At 51.0% G+C, this 18,975-nt stretch overlaps 1 protein-coding gene across 1 annotated transcript in view; it reads right to left on the bottom strand.

Moving 5' to 3' along the window:
• Positions 1-16,662: 16,662 nt before the first annotated feature.
• The window catches only part of KCTD16 (potassium channel tetramerization domain containing 16), a 68,797-nt gene continuing 66,484 nt past the window's right edge, over positions 16,663-18,975 (bottom strand). Inside the window, exon 2 of the mRNA XM_074156198.1 lies at positions 16,663-17,114. Coding sequence (XP_074012299.1) covers positions 16,663-17,114 — 452 coding nt within the window. The remainder of the gene's footprint in view (positions 17,115-18,975) is intronic.

The following is an 18,975-nucleotide window of genomic DNA, read 5'->3' as shown; positions in this document are numbered from 1 at the left end:
ACTGGTGCAAATTGAGGGACCACATCCCGGCTCTGAGCACTGGGAACCAGTGGCTGCTCCATGCAGGGACTGGGAGCAGCTCATCCCGCAGCATGGAGCTTGGGAGGCCCGGAGCCACCTCCCACCCCTGCCCTTCCCGGGAACCCGGGCACAGCTCCCGTGGCCCGTCTTCGGGGTTAAAGGGATGGGCGGACACATCCAGGCTAATGCTGCTCTTAATTGAGGGGTTATTAGAGTAGAGACATATTTTTAATCCTCCTCTTACTGCCTGTGTGGGCATTGACCTTCACTGTCACCCGTCCCTGGCTGTACGTCACAGTCGAGCTGTGTAATTTTGCAGCCCGACTGCATTAACCGCTGGCAATCGCGCTCGCATTCTGATTATTACAAAGCTGCAGCCCTGCCTGCCTCCTCGGTGTTCGTTATCGTTTTGCCTAAAGCCATGCTATTTCAGGCCACGCTCTCTGCAGCTCCCCCAGGTTTAGATTGGATTAATTCATTAACGCAGGAGGCCAGGGAGAGATCGGTGGCAGCCGGGAAATTCAGGTTTCTCTCTCAGCTGGTGCGTGGTTATCCCAGCCACACAGCACGGGCTGTCCCAGCGCTTTTTACACCTATTTCACCACCAAGATCACAGCGTAAGTAAAATTCTGTGTTGTTCACGGAGCTCACAGTAAGAGAGAGACCATTTCAGAGCAAAGGAAAGAGGATCAGATGTAACAGTCCTAATGAATAATTATAAATAGATCAAGACCACTTCTTTCAGGCTAATGGTAAAAATAAAAGCTCACAGCTACATGAGTAGCACCATTTATTTTAGCACTGGTAATATCCCTGAACTACATACTATTCCCAATACATTATGATAAAATTACACATATTAGGCATCTTTATTGGATTTTAAAAAAAAATAATTAGAGTAGCTTAATAACAACTTCAAGTAACACAGACAAGATCACAGAGAAGGCAGAAATTACATTTTTCGCTCTGTGCCTAGGAGCACCTTTCCGATGCTCTGGGGAGGGGCTGTGCCTCAGCAGGGGGTGGGTTAACGAGGGGTTGCCCTCTGGGACTGGGTGAAAGAGAAGGGAAGCGTGGGTTTATCTTTGGGGGCAGAGCCAAGGTCATGGGGGCTGCCGTCGGTGCCTACAGCCCGTTACACCCTCGGAGCCCTGTGTCTGCTACCCCTCATCTGCTGCTGTTGCTGATCTTCACTTGGCATCAGCTCATAAAGAGGTAATAAGGGCAGGGAGAGCAAAGTTAATAACGATGTTAGAGTCAGATGAACTGAAATCACTCCGGTTCTGCGCAGAGGGCTGCGGTGCTGGGTTGGCCCCTGCTCCTCCTCTCCATCGCTCCTGCCACCAGCACGAGGGCGGTGGCAGAGCCCAGCTGGGGACAGAGGGTCCCACCGCCCCGGGTCCCACCCTGCTGGAGAAGCTGCCCACACCTCCCTCCATGATGGTTCTTCTCCCCTGGAGAGCTCAGACCTCGCTGGGTCACTGTTTTATCAGCACAAAGCTGTCGGTACCCCGTGCTCTCACCTCCAGGGCTGCAGGATCACAGAGCAGGGCTGGGGTGGCAGAGCCCACACAGAAATGGCCCCTCGCGCTACGTTCAGCAGCTCAGCAAACCCATACGCTGAAATATGTTTACATCGACGTGTGCTAAATAATTTTTGACAGCACCGTCTAAAGCTGGAAGAGCTCTGTAAGCACTTCCCAGGTGGTTCAAGGGGTTAAATCCTGAGCAGAGTTTCTCCCCGCATCCTTTCTGCTCCCCCGGCTCTATTTCACTATTTCACGGGTAAATGGACGTTCACAGGAATCACAGGTATTGGCTTCCCAGCACTAAGGCTCGAAATCGGGGAATGTTTTGCTTCAGTAAAGACTAAATAAAATCTGATAAAGGGTTTTAGATTTGGCAGCCCAGTGCAGCGCAGGCACACCTGACTGGGAATTCGATAAGATGAGATGGTTTTTAACACCTCTTGGCTACTGTTTGCTGAGATCTCTGGGGCAAAATAATCCTAATAGCTGCACCTCACTTTCCCCTCCCATAAAATGGGCATAATAATAAAAATACATCTGGAAAGATGCAAAATTTGTGCCGCAGAGAGGATGTTTATAGTATTAATGCTTTTAGTGATTTTTAACGAGTCTCTGCTGAAACCATTTTTCTCAAGCTTTTCTTTGGGAGGCAGCTAATTTACATGCAGTTAAATCACTCCAAGTTTTGTTTGGCTTGCTGTGCTTTAAAAATCCTGGGCATTTTGGGATAATTTGTCAGCCATTAGTGATATTTCTCTCATCGCAGTCCTGCTCCGGGACTCAGGGTTGCACCGACAGCCCCGTGGCAGAGCAGGACGCGCTCACAGCCGGCGACGAGTGCCCGGCTCCTCGTCCTGCTAAGCTCAGTGGAGCTTTTCTCATTAGTTTAAATGGGCGTAGGAGCAGGATTTTATGGTAATGTCACCAACCGCTTGGCAGTTCAGCTGCCCGTGCTCCACCGCTGCGGGGAGTCTACAGGGCAGACGTTGTCATTTGATTTTTATGCTTCAGATGGAGAAGAAAACCTCGTGTTTGGAGAAAGCCCTGAGCTGAGTAACGCTCAGGAGATGGAGTTACTGGGGCTCTTACCGTGGTCTGCACCCTCGCTGGCAATAGGAGAGGGCCAAGGGGTTTGTGGTGAAAAGAGTGCAGCGAGTCGCAGGTGACCTGCGCCTCTATCGCTGCCTCCGCTACAGAGTCCCCACGTGGCTTTAGGGAAGTCATTTGGACAAAAGGGACCCCGGCTCTGGGTGCCACCTGAAGCTGGAGGGGCCCCAAGCTCTTGGAGGGCTTGGTGGGGACAAATGTGACCTGTGTCAAGCTGTGGAGCTCCAGAGAAGGCGGTGATATCCTCACCCGGTGCCCGTTGTGCTCAGCAGGGTGTTCGCTGTGATGACTCTGTTTCAGAGGGATGCATCATCCCTCGTCTGTCCCAGGTGGGGTTTAAGAAATAAATACCAGGGTTCATACAGGCATCAGTGCTCGTTAACTGTCTGGGTCAAAGGATATGAGATGCTCTCTGTCAGTGCTTTCCTTCAGATGAAAAAACACTTAAAAATAATCCCATTTATGTTGACTCAGTCGTGGCTTTGCCTTCCAGCCCCAATGTCCTCGAAGGCTTGGCTGGTGCCCCTCAGCTGGGCAGCATAAGGGGCTGTTTTGGGCTCGCTGGTGGCTCCAAACACATAATTTGCCAACAAGGCTGTGTGTGGGAATTATTGTTTCTTCGCTGAACGGGTCTTTTCCTGCTGAGAAGAAAGCGCACGTTGGGTGTGTTGCTGCAGGGGTCTGCTGGAGCCGCCCCCTCGAGGGCAGTTTACAAAGGCTGGGTATCAATCAGCTCGCTGATAAAATAACCTCTTGGTTCCCAGCTAAATGAGTTCTGTCCTTCCCTTTGGAGGACCATGGCTTTGGTGTCTGACAATGTGGGCCAAATAATACACAGGTTCCAGGGTTCAATCGGTGCCAAGCAATTCACGGGAGCAAGATGAATAGTTTTGGTGTCATTCACAAAGGTCTTGCCCCTGAGACACCTCTCGGGCCACGGGGAAGCTCCTCTCCTCTTACACCGCCCTCCACGGCTCTTCCACAGCCCGGCCTCAGCTCCTCCAGCTGAAGGGCTGCTCTCATCGCCCACTTCTCACTATTTCTGCTCCTGGTTCACTCCCCGGTTTGTAATCCTCCACCTCGCATCTCCCTAAATGAATTTGCCTTTCCTCTGCCAAGCTCTCCCCCACACAGGAGAGGCCAGGCTGGAAGATGCCTCCGGAGGTCATCTGCTCCAGCCTCCCGCTCACGGCAGATGAATTTCCCCTCCGGTTTCACACCCACCTCCAGGAACATCTGAGCTGCCGCTTTGTCATTCTCCTCTCAGCAATACAAATATTGCTCTCGGAGACCAGGCGGCAGCAGGAGGGCTGTTTTTAAATATATACAGTGTTCTCTCTCAGGTTGGGAACCGACTTGATAAAAAACACTCTTAGGTCCTGCTTCCCCCAATTTGGAGGGACCAAACTGCAAATTCCAGGTATTTTTTTTTCTTTGTTAAAATTCTGCTAAGCTGATGGAATTTTGCCCTTTCGTATTGCTGTGGTTAAACAAAGAATGAGTGGATGAAGTACATAGCATCACACTTACATCAAGCCTAAAACCTACCAAATTTTCCTGGTTTTCCATTAACCTTTAATGGTTTATGTATATGCATATTTTGGCATGAACATAAAGGGCAACGTGGAGCGGCCAAGAAGGGAGACTTCAATGCCAGTGGTAAAGACAAGATTTATATTTTAGTATTGTTCTTATTTTTCAGCCCTGAATCAGTTCATCCCACCACACTTCTCTACAAGAAGTATTCTGGTGTTAATATTGAAAAGGACATGTTTGCAGAGTGTACAAAAGCTGCTGAGATGATCGACCGGAGACAGGCAGAGCTCAAGCATCGGCACTTCAGCCCCTCGGCACGTCAGCTCCGGGGGGGAGGGACCCCCTGTGCCAGGGGAAGGTGCTCCCATCCCCCGGCTTCGCTGGCTGCTTTAAACATGAGTATGAACCACTTTGAGATCTGGAGTCTGGTTTGGTTTGTAGTCAGCATCCTTGAAACCAACCCCTGTGCCTCCTCAAATTTAGAAATACTTTTGTTCAGCTTTATATTTCTAATCTACGCTTTTGATTTTTTTTAAATTCTTTTCTATTATTATTTCTTATGTGAAAAAAACTCTGGTTTGTCTTGAAATTCAACTTCTGCATTGCATTTTTGATCTGGGAGTGGGATATAGCCTGATCTCAGCAGACATGCCATGTGCTGCCAGGAATAAAAAGGGACCATCTCAGTGCCCTCAGCAGACAAAGAGCCTCCTCCATCCCTGCAGCTCCCCGTGCCGGGGGTGGCAGAGGGACCAGGGAAGACACAGGGATGATCATGGACATCTTCCTGGCTTTGATGCAGGATGCCTTATTTACCCCCCGTGCTTGTGGCTGGCTAGGTAATAGGTGAGTATTCAGCTGCTTAATAGTATGTGCTCCACAAATGGCTTTGAGAAGATGGTCTCCCCAAATTTTAAAGTGTCTGATGATGTGCTCACCAGTGCTCACCCGCCCAGCACTGGTTCCATGTAGAATCCATGAAGATTAACCATGGTGTAGCCAACAGCCAAGGATGGGTTCCCCTGTTGTCACCCCCAGAGCCTTCCGGGAGGTGTGGGACTCAGGGTGAAAGGGGGGGCTGTGCAGCCCCTCCTGGGACAGGGACTGTCCCCTCTTGGTGGGCAAGCACACACACAAGTGGCCTGGTCCGGGTCAAATAGACGATGCCAAATGCCTTTTTTTTGTCTTTGGTTGATTTTTATTTATCAATAAAACAATACTACAAAACATGGGAAACATCTGCATTAAATACAGATCTGCTGTTACTTTGCCAGTTTTTAACCTGCTGTATTTACAGAGTTCTCCCCTGCAGACCCCAGCTGAGGAGCCCGAGGGGTGGTCGCTGCCGGGCGGGGGCCGGGGCAGCACCAGCTCCTGGGCGCTCCCCAGCAGCGATGGGAGTGAAAAGTCCAGCAAGAAGCGAGTGTCTGCTGCTTTCTGCTCTCGCAGGAGAAATCTCCTCGTCTCGGTTCCCTGCAGTAGGTTTCCTCTCTGCCCTGCCCTCGGCACAGTGGGGAGAGGTGGTTGCTGCAGCCTGGAGGGTCCCCAGTGCCACCATCCCACCCAAGTCCTGCCTGACACTGGGAGGGATCTTCTTTCTCCACTGGGTACCACCAAGATGCTGAGCTCCTTGTTTGCTCTGGTTTGGGGGCACAGTAATGTTATCCCCATTTCTCTCAAGCCCATGGATGACTTGCAGGGTCACCCCTCACCCTGCCTGACCATCACGTCTGGTGGGAACTGCTGGGATGAGGGAGCAGGAAGGGTGACACTGGTACCTTCCCCTCCCACACCTTCTCTGTACTCTGAGTGCCTGGGCAGCCTGTCATTGGGGTTACAATTAGGGAGAGGTCTCCTCTCCTCTGAGAAGGGTTTGACCGAGTGACGCGTTTGGGCCGTTCTTCCCACCAGCACTTACCTGGTTGGAGCAGCCCACCTCCGGGCACCGGGAAAGCCCAGACCCGGCCCGGGGCTGCTCGCTCTGAGCACGGGCCAGAAGGACTGTAACTCTATCAGCAACAAGGAATATATATATGTGTATTTCTCTATATAAGCTCCTTTAATTATATAGCTGTAAGGCAGATTAAAGTTATATTCTGATGTCACCTGGTATCAAAGGAAATCTCTCTGATTTTCCATGCACATCGTACAGTGCTGTGCAGTGAAGGTAATTAAATCCTCAGTAATTATCGTACAGGTTATTCTGACCTGAACATCCATTGCTCTTTCACACCTGCCCTGACATGAAAAGAAGACAAGACAGTACTCAGAAGTGCGAGGAATAGCAAAATTCAGCTTCCTGCCCTAGAAAATGTGTGGGAAGCTGCGGAGCTGAGCTGCTGCCGGGGAGAAGACCCGGCACCACTACCCCTGGGACCTCGGGTGCCTCCCGTGTGGTCTCCTTTGCAATGGGATGGACCAGGAGAGGGGGAGAGTGATCCCAGCCTGGGCAGGGGAAGGTGGCGGGAGACGGAGCTAGAGCCTGGGCCGAGTCCTGACCAACGCCTCCAACATCTCCTTCTCCTCCTGACTGCGGGAATTTGTCTTCACCTCAGCAGTCAAGAAAGAAGAACAAGGTTGGTTTTGTTTTTTTTTTTTTTTTTTTCTCTCCACGTGAAAGGGAATGAGAACAATAATATATTCCATAACAGTTTAGCTTTTCTTAAGATTTATTATTAGGGATCTGGCCGGAGCCCTGTTAATTGGTACTGGGCTGAGCAGCACAGTGTGTGCTGGTGCTGAGGACCAGCTGCTCTCACCTCGTACCCGAGCTCCCGCAGGCACCACACGGCTCTAACGAGCATGTTCAGAGAGCCCAGCTTCTCAGGAACTACCCCCAGCATCGCCTAAGACATAATGAAGTATTACCATAATTAAATAAAGTTGAAAGAAGTGCAGGCACAGGTACAGCGCTGCTGCTCTGCTTGTGGTCTCTTGAGCCACCACAGGGAAGCACATCCTTTTCACGAAACAAACTTTGATTTTGGATTGCTTCCTTTCATTTTGTCTTTATTTGTCTGCCCAGGCAATGGAAATGGCCTGGGAGATCTAACTGCACCGCCCAAAAGCTCAGGAGCTCTCAAAGGACCTTTTCCCTGGGACAGAGTAGAACGCTCACCCTTGGGTGTCTCAGAGGGGACACGCTGCTGCCCCAGAGCCACCTCTGCCAGGTTCATGCACCCCCACGCCCCACCTGCACCCCACAGCACAGCTTAAATCAGCATGTGCCAGCAAGAAAAGCCACTTAAAATACTTCCAGCAAATTGTGCTGTTTTGAAAAAGCCACAGTGTATTACAGAGGCAAATAGGTGTTGGGACGAGTGGGGTTGTCTCTTAATACTGGATGTTCAGGTTTGTGAGCATCAGCTATGCTCACACTGAGCCCACCCACCGCCTGCTGGGGTGGCTACTGCGGGGCCAAAGCGGGTGGTCAGGATGGGGAACAGGTTATCGACAGGGCCATGGCAATTAGATTATTCAGGAACGCACGGTGAGTCTGGGAAACAGGCCTGGGTGGGAAAAAATAATATGTGTGGAAGGGGGACATGGTGAAATGTGCAAAAATGCACACATTGCTGTTCTAAAAGTGAAGGATTTCAACTTTTGTTCTCAGAAGTTCTTATTTTTCCATTCAAAACTGACCTAATTCAAACTAAAAAAGAGCAAAAATGGGTGTAATAAATCATTATTAATGTCTTTTTTGTTTGAAGAGAAACATTTCTTTAATTTTGGGCTAGACAAAAATGATATTTGTCATTTCACATTAAGAAAAAAAGGAAAGAAAAAGTTCAATTTTTTTCTTTATTCCAAACGGCCATTTAAAAAATAATAATTGGTCAATAATGTCAAAAGCCATTAGTCACAAAGATCTCGTCCACACACAAGGGCAACAGCTCCACAGCCACCCGGAGTCCAGCTATTTGCGGTTACTGGTTCATGCCACCGGCACCAAACACCTACAGTAATTTAGATCTAAGCCATTAGCATAAACAAGCCCCCCCCCCCCCGAGAAGTCACCCGGCTCATTTCTGATAAAAAACTGGCGACAGCAGCATCGCCCCTGTTTGATTCGCATGGAGAGGAGTGCACCGTGTGCGCGCTGGTCCTTGTGGTTGCCCTCCAGGCTGCAGTGCCCCAGCCTGGCCCTGCCCAGACCGGCCCCAGTGGGGACGATGCTGGTGGTCACCCAACGAGCCAGCGGCAAGCTCCAGGTTCCCAGGGCCACCCTGGAGAGAGCAGGCAGGAAAACAGGGTTACAGACCACTGGGGCTGTTTAGAAACAGCAGCGGAACCATCTCCTCACTCCATCCCTGCCTGTCTCCCCACCTCCTTGGCTCCAGACAAGGGGTCATCGATGTGGGAGAAGCTCCCCCGAGAGCTGTGACGGCAGTTCAGGGACCACCGCTGGCTCTGCAGGCATTGGCCCGCTGTCACCCCATGCAGAAGGGGAGGTGTCTCCTGCAGAGTCATCTGCTGGGGATGGGAATGGCATTATCCTCTGTCTGGTGGTCCTTCCAGCACTGGCTGGTTGTGGGAGCAGCAGGCTGTGACCACCACATGGCGAGCATCACACCATCCAGGAGCCAGAACCTCCAGCAATGCTCTGCTTCCCATCTGCTTGTGCAGACTCTGGAACATCCAAATCCCTGCTCTGGGGAAGCACCATATGGGGGGAGCTCTGCAAAGACAGGGTTTTTCACCTCCTCCCAGGAAGGGGCCATGGGAAAGGGCTGCCTCTGAAGAGCAGCCAAGTACCACGGATTAAAAAAAATAATTATAAAAAAAAAAAAAATCATTCTGGGATACTCGGCCCCAGAAGTGAGGAATTGTCTGGTTTTCTGGCTCTCTCAGACCCAGCCCACCCACAGTGATGCCTCCCGACCCAAGTGGTGCCGCGGGGGTTGTGTGTGGCTGGCAGAGCAGGGAGAGCCAGGCCCTCCAGTGCAGTGATGGCCACGGTACCAAGCTCCTATTGCCCCCCCGACAGCCATGCTGAGGGGAAGAAGAGCCGACAATAAACCCAACTGATGGGTCTGTTGTTCCAAGGACAGCACTGCTGAGGGTGGTGGTGGGGGGGGAAGATGGCAAACAGCTCCCTCCTGCCCCACCAGCCCTTCTCTCCCTCTCTCTTGGCAGCAGCTGCTGGAGGAACCTAAAGCTTTCGCAGGTGGGCACCGTTCAGACCCTGGGACCTGCCCGGGATGGACAGAACAGGACCAGCACTGAGAAGGGCCACAGCTCCGCATCCAGAGGAGATATCCTGCCTTTTCCTCCATCCTTCTCCTGCTATGCCCTGCCTTATCTCCTCTGTTGACTCAGCCACGGGCTGTGACGAAGACCTCCCTCGCCAAGGCATCTCTAAAACGACAGAGGATAGAAGTATTTCAGAGTATTCTTGGGAACACTCGAGCAGGTAACCCCTGATGCAGTGATGGCTTGTCCAGAAGTATTGCTGCTGGTGACTGTACTCTCAAACCCTGGCATCAGAGAATCTCTGTTCAAGACAGGGAGGCAGAAGAGTCTCACCCTGCGACCACTCAACTGCTATTTTCAGCCCGAGCCAGAAATAAATGAGGAAAAAACCCCAGCCCACCGCCTTCGAGGGAGAATAATCCCCAGCCTGCAGGGGAGGGGTGAACACGAACTGATGCTAAATCACAGCGGGCGAGAAAGCATGTATGTATCTAGCTATATATTTCTGTGTCTGTATATATATATATGACAGCCGAACGATACCAACTTATTTATTCTTGTCTGTGCTCTTACAGTGTATACGCACTGATTTATTGGAATGGCAAGACACAAATCAGCTGCAGTTTTCAGCCGCCCGACGCCACACCATGGATAGCTGTACCATCCACCAGCGCGTTGAACAACACCCGACCCCGCGCGGGGAGCCGACGGGCACGGAGCGGCTCTCCGCAGTCATCCTCCTAAACTAAAGGTCAGCTCTTCTGCCAGCAGTGACGCTGGAGCAGAAGGCAATGGTGACACCTCCGTTTATCACCTCCCAGCCTCTATAAATAGCTGTTTTTTAGCAGTTGGCCCCCAGCTCCCCGGCAGGTGCCACCGCGCCAATGACTCCACACGGGTCACAGCTATGACTTGTTTGGTTTTTTTCCAGGATGTCTCTCTTTCTTTCATATTAATTGTATTAATTGTACCAGGGAAATACAGCAGGCTAAAAGCTACATGGTTTGTTATTTCTTTTTTTTTTAACATACCACAGTAGAAACAGTTACTGAGTTATATTTGTCAGAGTCACAGTAGTTTATGCATATTTGCTATTCACAGACTGCAGAATATTGCCAATAACCTCACTGGTGGGGACTGACAACACGGATACATGCATTCATGTGAGACCATAATCAATGATGTCTATACTGAATTAAGCACATTCATTTTTTTTTTAAACACCTTCCAGTAAAATCGATTCCTTTAAATTTGTAGTTAAAACTTTTTTTTTTTTCCACAATTACGCACGAAATTACCTGTAAACAATTTGACATTACACTTATGTACAAGTGAACCACGTTGGAAAGTAGAGAGGTAATTCAGTGGGTGCCACTTAATCTACATCAATGTGCAACAGACTGACTCAGCCTCGGCAAAGTCGTTAAGTGCTTGAATGAGGTCCGGAAACGGCACATGAGCAAGGCCCCGAAGAGAGCACGAAACCACCAAAAACCCCCTCTAAATCCTGTGTTGGCTGGGAAAGTATTGCACTCGCGGCTCCTCTAAGGCGGGGACGGCTCTGCAAACCCAAACACCGGCGCCAGTCGCTTCCTGTAGATGTGAGGAAGGGGCCAGTCGTCCCCCCCCCAGCCCCGTTCCCGCTCCCCGGGACCAAGGTGGCACGGCTGGGGACAAGCGAAGGGACATCACCCCCCGCTGGAGTCCAACAATTCCCGCTCATCCAGCTGGGCCCTGCCGTCCTTCTGCCTCACGGTGGTAAGTTTTGTCTGTTTAATTCTGAATTCTGCTTTTTTCGCCTTTGCTTTATCATTGCTATAGTTTAAAATCTGTAATATACTTATAAACTGATTATTTTTTTTAGCTAAGTGATATCGATGCCAAGAAAAATAAAGAATGTCTTTTTATAATATAAATAATTTAAAAGTGCTTTTTTTTTTTTTTGTTCTTTTACTATTAATCTACAAAACCCCCTTGGGGCATAAACTATCCATAAGACTGGACAATTATTTTGTACCATGATATACATGGGGCCTTATGCATAAAGTTCTCTGGCGGCGGGGTCCTCGTGCGCGCTGGCGGGGGTGGAAGGGGCTCCGGGGCAGGGTGAGGCGCTGGGAGGTTTCCTCCGGCCCCCGCGGGGCTGGGGGAGCAGCCCGAGACACGGCTGAGGGCTCGGGCACCTCACCGTCGTTGCCAATAAAAATCAACCTTGTTCTCTCCTTCAGCCCACAGCTTCGCAAATAAAATTAATACACGGACTCAACAAAAGTAGAATTAAAAACCCCAAACGTGTTCTCCAGAGTGCTGTGGTGCCTCCACACAGCGCGTGCGGATTCAGGGAAGAAAATAAAAGGATTTGGTCCCCGTGGGTCTGTGCAAACCCCCGTGTTCTCCCTTTGTCCCCTCCCTGAGGCTTCAAGTCCTGCTCAGGCGTCTGGGCAGGTGACAAACTCTTGGAAAAACTGGTGTTTCTGACCGGGAAAGGCGGATGCGGGTGCCCAGGCCAGCGGGGATGTGGGTGGCCGTGATGGGAGCTGAGCTGTAGCACCACATGGTCACGGGGACAGCTGTGGGACCCCCATGGGGGACACCCATCCCACCGGGCATGGTGCAGGGCTGTGGGTGCCTTCACCCTCCTTCAGCCCAGCATCCTCATCAAAGCTCACTCAAGACGACTAAACAGCCCGCGATAATTAACGACCGGCTGTGCAAGGCCATCCCCAAACGACCAAACCTGTTCACCCCCCACGTAGTGATGAACGTTGTGAGCAACATAAGTGGATGTGAATTTTATAACAACTTAATGGCTTTGTCTCCTCCTCACAGACACAAGCGCCCATTTTTCTTGAGAAAAGGCGTGTTGGTGGAGTCCTGGTCCCACTGAAGTCAATGTAAGTTTTCAAATTAGTTTCAATGGAACTTATATTTGGTATTTTTTATGCGTGGAAAATAGCTCAAAGCCCAGTTTGCTCCCCAGACACCTCAGAAAGAATAAAGCACTCTGTTAAAATGAGTTTCATTTTGCCTTGCAACTGATTAAGTGACCAAAAATGTCCTAGGGACAGACACAGCTTCTCTGGCTGAAACAAAGCAGAATTGAGCTGAATATTTCTAGAGCTCAACACCCAGCTACCTTTTAGACAACTCTGTTATTCCAATTTCATTTCCCCCCACTGCGCTGCATCCATCTCCCTCTTTCCCTCCTTGCCCTGTTTCAGCAGGGGAGCCAGGTACCACTTTGACACCCACCTATTGCAGGAGCTTCTCCTGCCTCTCCTAACAGCGAGCGGGGCCGTGTCCTGCAGGCGGAGGAGAACAACCTCGCCAAAAAGGCACTAATCCATGCCTTTCACCCCAAGGTGCGTGTGTACATCTATCTAGCTATATATATGTATACGTACTGGTATGTATGTGTACATGTCTATGTACATGTGGATGACACCAGTTTTGGGAAGAGATCTTCCAGAGTTAATACATCACTCTCCTGTGCTAAGAACCACCACCACCTCTGTGCCTGCCCGGGGAGGACACCACCACCAGGTGAGGGTTTGGTTGCTCTTTCCTGACCTGCTGCTGCCCACATGGGAACTACGGGGCCGTTGTGGAGCAGCATTTTTAACTTCTCCAGTGCCCATCTCTACCTGGATGGTTTCTCCACACCATCGCACAGTGTCCCCATTCTCTGCCTGCCCCCAGCTCTAGCTGCAGAGCCAGCTGCAGGGTCCTGTGCCTGGTGGTGGTCCTGTGGCCACCTTACAGTGGCAGAATAAGGTGCCTGAAGTGTGTCTCTTTGGTGGGGTGGGATTCTTGCCATGGGGTATTGGTGGTGAGGCAAGAAGGGGACCTTTGAGGAGCAGTAACCGATGCTCAAAGATTCCCTTCTCATCTCTGGAGGGGTTCAAGGCCAGGTTGGACGGGGCTTTGAACAACCTGGTCTGGTGGGAGTTGTCCCTGCCCAGGGTAGGGGCATTGGAACTAGATGAGCTTTAAGTTCCCTTCCAACCCACACCATTTCAGTATCCCCCATTTCAGCTCACTTCACTGGGGAGGGCTGGGCCGCTCCCCACCATTGCCAGGGACCCCACCTACAGCCAGCCAGTCCGAACAGCAAAAACCCTCAAAGCACAGCCCCAACCCCCTTTTACACAAAACCACCCTGTAAAACAACTGCAACACGTAGTTCAATCAGAGCCGAGTCCCCGCAGGAAGGCAGCAGAAAGTGCATACAGACACACACACACACACACGAGTGTGCACACACGAGTGTGCACTCACACGCCGGGCACCTCCTCCTGCTCCACTGAAACAGCCGTAGGTGTTGTGTTTCCTGGCAGGTCTGGCCTGCCTGTGATTACTGGAGTTTAAGACCTTTATTTCTGTAGCACTGGAGAGTAATAACCATTTCATCTAAAACTGAAGACATGAAGGCCACATAAATCAAGCCCATTCGGGCGCATTTCATTTGGTCTAATTTTTCTACAGTTATTAATCATCGCGCAATCCTGAACGTCAGCCTGGCAACACACACACAGCGCCTGTTCTTCCACTCTGGCACACATTTTATAGCCCAAATATTTTTGATATTAAAAATAGACAGGGAATGACCTGGAGCGGTGGGAAGGACAAGGTTTCGGCTGCAGTTTTCTGCCACGGAAGAGGGGTGACCATCCCGAACTGGGTACTCTGCTGGAAATCCCGAGGGAGAGCCCTGTCTGTTCCCCAGTTTTGTTTGTTTGGTGCCAGAGGGAAAGATGCAGGAAATGTTGAGTAGGAAAAGAAACATGTTATAGATTAACCATTAAATAACTAAAAGGAGCCAAATCTGTGGATCTTGTGCAAAACATCGATTTCCATGTGATAATGTGCCTTTTGAGCAGGCAAGGGAAGGGCTGCACAACTACCACGCCTGAACAGGAGTGTGAGTGAATGTCTTAAAACCTGAATTGGGTCTAGAGCCTGCTCCCAAGAAGTGCTGAGTTCCCTGGGGATCTGAGAAATGAGCCCAGCATTTCCCAGGTCAAACCCTCTGTTTCACAGCCCTCCCTCCGCGTTGCCAATGCTGCACGTTCACCGTCAGAAATAGTGCCCTCCTCGCCTGTGAAACCTCAGCAGAGACGATGCCAAGTGCCACATCCAAGCCCTGTTCTCCAAAGACCGGGAGATGTATTGCTGGGAGGGTTTTCCCCCCTCCCTACAGCCAGCTCGTGCTGTGGGATCCCTCTGGACAGGTATTGCTTCCTTTTTTTGCTGGTAAAATTTGCATCCTCACCAATAAACACCTGCACAACGTCTGCAGCGGAGCAATGGGTACGGACCTCTGTCTGTGTGCTCCTCGTGATTCTTCTGGCCAAACAGAAACAGGGTCTGACCTGGGAAATGCAGACAGGTGTGTGGGCACACCGGGGCCCTGCGAGCCGACAGACACCACCCTGCTCAAACCGCAGGGAGACCCACAGAAACAATCTGTGCACACTCGACATCACCTCCCACAGCAGCCTCTGAAATTTAAGAGGGGAAAAGAAGCCTTGGAACCTGCAGGATGCTAAAGAAGCCAGGAGCAAGGTGCTTTGTGTTACCAGCACTATCATTTCCCATATAATTTATATATATCAATGTATATGTGTGTATATATGTATATATGTATATAATCATCTTCTTGTGCCTTTAGAAAATTAATAATTTATCTCAAATGCCCTAGCTGTTTTGTTCCCAGCTATGGTCAAAGTAATTCATCTGGAGCAATTAATTTCTCCTCTGCTTTTGCAGGCTCACCCTCCCCGGCAGCCTGAACTCCCCCTGGGGCCAAGCCCCCCCTCTGACACTGGCCTGCTCCCGGTTTCCCTGGCCCTGCGCCTTTGACCACTTGCTAACACCGGTTCCCGGCCACTCTCCGGTCCATGCTCACGCACGGCCTGGCACCGACAGCCTGTCACACCCACAGACCCGTTGCCCTTCCCCAGGGGGCTGTGGGACCCCTGCTCCGGTCAGTGCGGGACTGGCCTTTCCCACGGCTCCCCGGCTGGTGTGCGGTGGATGACATGGGACGCATGGCACCGTTTGCTGGCCAACGTCCCACCACCAGCTGCAGACAGGACTGACATGGAGATGGATGTCTGGGTACCTCCTGGGGTTTGCGTTTTCTCTTGAAAGGCAAGAGCAGGCGCCTGTCCCCTGGCAATGGATGCCCTGACACTCAGAGAGCACCAACGTGCCTTGTCAGGCGGATAATTGGTGTTTGCTTCTGTGCCGGAGGGGACCCGGTGCCCGCTCTCCTGCCAGAGCCACACATCCCTGGCACAGACCCCTGATGAACCTGCAAGAACCTGCCATCATCACCAGCACGACCACTCCACCACCACGACCATCGCACTCGGCCCCCGCAGATTTCCTGCAGCTTTCCAACTGGGATCATCACGCCTGTGACCCACTGGCACCGGAGAGCCTTGAGGAACAACACGAGGCGTGGGAAGGACACGGGGGAAGAAGATCATCAAAAAACAAATGGGATATTTTGCTGACGGCAACAAAGACCCACACACTGGTCCCTGGTCTCCACGGAAATGCATTTACAGCGTCTCAGAGAAGGTGGGGGGGCAGAGAGAGGGAGGGAGCGGGGCAGGGACAGCGAGATGGGTTTTCTACTGTTCAACCCTCAAAGACCTGAAGAAGAAACAGAACATCCACAGACAGCTAAAAAATGCTCTTTTCTGAGAAAGTGCAGTTATAAGGAGAGAGCCAGAAAATCTTTAAGCAATATATATCGATATATATATACATATATATATACACAGAGAGATCTATACACACATATATATATATATGCACATATATATATATACACATGCTTAAGGTAAACTGTCACGGCATAGCTTGTTTCTGTGACCTGTGTACATCCCTCCCAATGCAGGCAGGGGGAGGAGGAGGAGGCAAAAGGCATGCGGTCCACAGCCCCGGACACCACCCGCCCACCAGCCATGTCCCCCCCGGAGCCTCCCCCGGTGCCGGTAGGGTTGTGCCCTTAAGGTATTCAGCTTGTGTAAGACTCAGAGTTGACAAATAAAAGCGTTTGTCATTGTGCTTCCACGACCGGAAAAATATCGTTACCCTATGACTAGAAATGTTAAGGTGAAATAGGCAAATTAGGCAGTACTATAGAGATGCTTTTTTTTTTTTTTTTGTGACCTAACAAATAATTATTATTGGGAATTATTTTTGTATCACTTAGAATCTTGCCCTAATGGTAATAAGGTTGTGTGCTTTCCCCACCCTGCACCTATAGGTGGTACTTCCGCAGCAGTTCGGATTGCCAGGGGTGTTTCCTTTCCGGAAACCTGTCAGGGATTTTGATTTTGAGGAAATCCTGGATACACTTTTCTAGCTCCTCCTCGATGGAGAGCTTCTCCTTCACCGCTTTTTTCTTGCTGGAGTTGGACTCCCGGGAGCCAGAGGTGAGAGTCCGGAGCAGGTCGCTCTTCCTCCGGATCTCGGACTGTTGGAGGAGCTGCACCGGCCCCTTCTTGGCCGGTCGGTCCAGAGTCTGTATGTTGGGCTGGCGGGTGACGGGGCCGCAGATGACGGTCTCCTGGGGGGAGCTGGCCTCCGACTGGCTGTCGCAGCTGGAGGTGGAGAGCTCATTGCAGGACGTGCCGCTCTCCCCCTCCTTGTCGCCTTTGCCGTTCTTGCAGCAGCAGTCGCAGTGCGACGGGGACCACCGGGAGGGCTCGCCTGCAAGAGGAACAGAGAGTGCCCTGGGGTTACCGACAGCTCCGAACCCGCGCCCACAAACAGCCCGCTCGCCCACCCCCGGGGGGGCTCTCCTGAATGTCACCACAAAGCATCAGCAAAACCTCCGCCCGCTCTCAAGGGAGGCTGATTCCCATTGACTTTGGAGCTGCTTCACCCACTCCACCTGCACATGTTGCTCAGGTCCCCTGTGGGTCCCCTGAGGCACCCAGCGCGGGTCTGAGAGTTTTCTGAGGTCCTCCGTGAGAAACAGCCACAGAAGGACCCAGTCGGGTGCTACCCAGCAGCAGCAACCACCATCCCAGGAGCACTAATTGCCTTTCAGGTTGTAATGAACTGTTATTACCTCCACCCACCAATCCAAGGCTGAGCCCTGAGCAGGTCACATGGGGCTTTTTCTCCTTTAAGAGACAATCCTGATGAAATCCACAGAAATTTTGCCCGAGGAAACAGAGAAAAAAACCAAAAAGAGTGCTTAGATTTTGTCATTCCTGATCCATTCCTCCAAGTTTTACCTGTGTGTGTGATTCCTTTGAAGCCAATAAACTCATAGGTGTGAGCAGAGGTTATGGAGCCAAGGCCAAGGTTACAACTTCAAAACAGAGACAGAAATGAAGAATTTTCGGCTGCCAGAAGGCATCAGGACCCCAAAGCCTGCTGCCCCTTCCCAGCCCAGCTACCGACTCCACAAACACCGGGGGACCAACAGCTCGTTCCAGCACTGACCTTCCCCGCACTTGTGTTCAATAAAGGCAGGACTGGACAGGAGGGAATAGGACCTGTTCTCACAGGAGGGGTGGGTCTTCACAGGTCATGACAAAAGAGAGGCTTTTGGGAAACACGCTCCTTCATCTGCATAACCCATCGGTGATGGGAACCCCTGAATAATACTGAATTTATTTCCTGACTCACGCAGCACATTGCTTGATTTTTTTCTTTTTCAGCTGGAGACCTGCCCAAAGGCAATAATCCGTGACAAAGGGGAAGAGCTGGCATCGATAACAACTGTTCCCTGACCAATAATCATGGATTTAAATGTCATTTAGAAGCATCCATCTTCCCACTAAAATGTAATTATCATTTCCAACTCATGCAGATTGGTAACATTATCCAGAGCAAGAGAAGCAGAATTTAGCTTAGCGGCTTCGGACCAGCAGCAGAGCCCCCAGTCTCACCCTCCCCCAGGAGAAGGGACCCCGGCTGGCATCGCACCCTGGAGCTTGTGGCATCTCTGACAGGGGTGTGGGTGCAGGAGAAGGGAACGGGGAGGGGATGGCGGGGGCAGAGCTGTAGCCTGGGGCTGGGGAATCTCCTCCTCACACCAGGTCTAAGTGACCATTTGGTGCCACTGCTCCAGAAACGGGCCCCCAACAAAAAGAAAAAAAAAAAAGGGGGGGGGGGGGAGGGGGAGAGAGAAAGAAGAAAAAAGAAAAAAAAAAAAAAGAAAAAAAAGGCAAATGTTGCTGCTGACTTCAAGCCCCCAGGCCGTGGGTGCAGATAGAACCATAGAATTGTCCGGGTTGGAAGGGACCTTTAAGATCATCTAGTCCAGCCATCAACCTAACTCTGATAAAAACCATCACTAACCCATGTCTCTAAGCACTATGTCAACCTGGCTTTTAAATACCTCCAGGGATGGTGCCTCAACCACTTCCCTGGGCAGCCCCTTCCAAGGCTTAATAACCCTTTCAGTGTAAACATTTTTCCTAATACCAATCCTAAACCTCCCTTTCCATCCTAACCCCCGCTAATGCTGGGGAGGAAGGGGGTTTTGCAAGCGCATGGCAGCAAATTCTCCAAAAGCTGCACTGCTGAGAGTCACTGCCCTGCTCTCCCATTGCTC

Source organism: Numenius arquata, chromosome 11, assembly GCF_964106895.1.
Source record: "Numenius arquata chromosome 11, bNumArq3.hap1.1, whole genome shotgun sequence".
Lineage (NCBI taxonomy): Eukaryota > Metazoa > Chordata > Aves > Charadriiformes > Scolopacidae > Numenius > Numenius arquata.
Note: the sequence above shows the minus strand (reverse complement) of the source record. Positions and strands in the feature narration are given on the sequence as shown.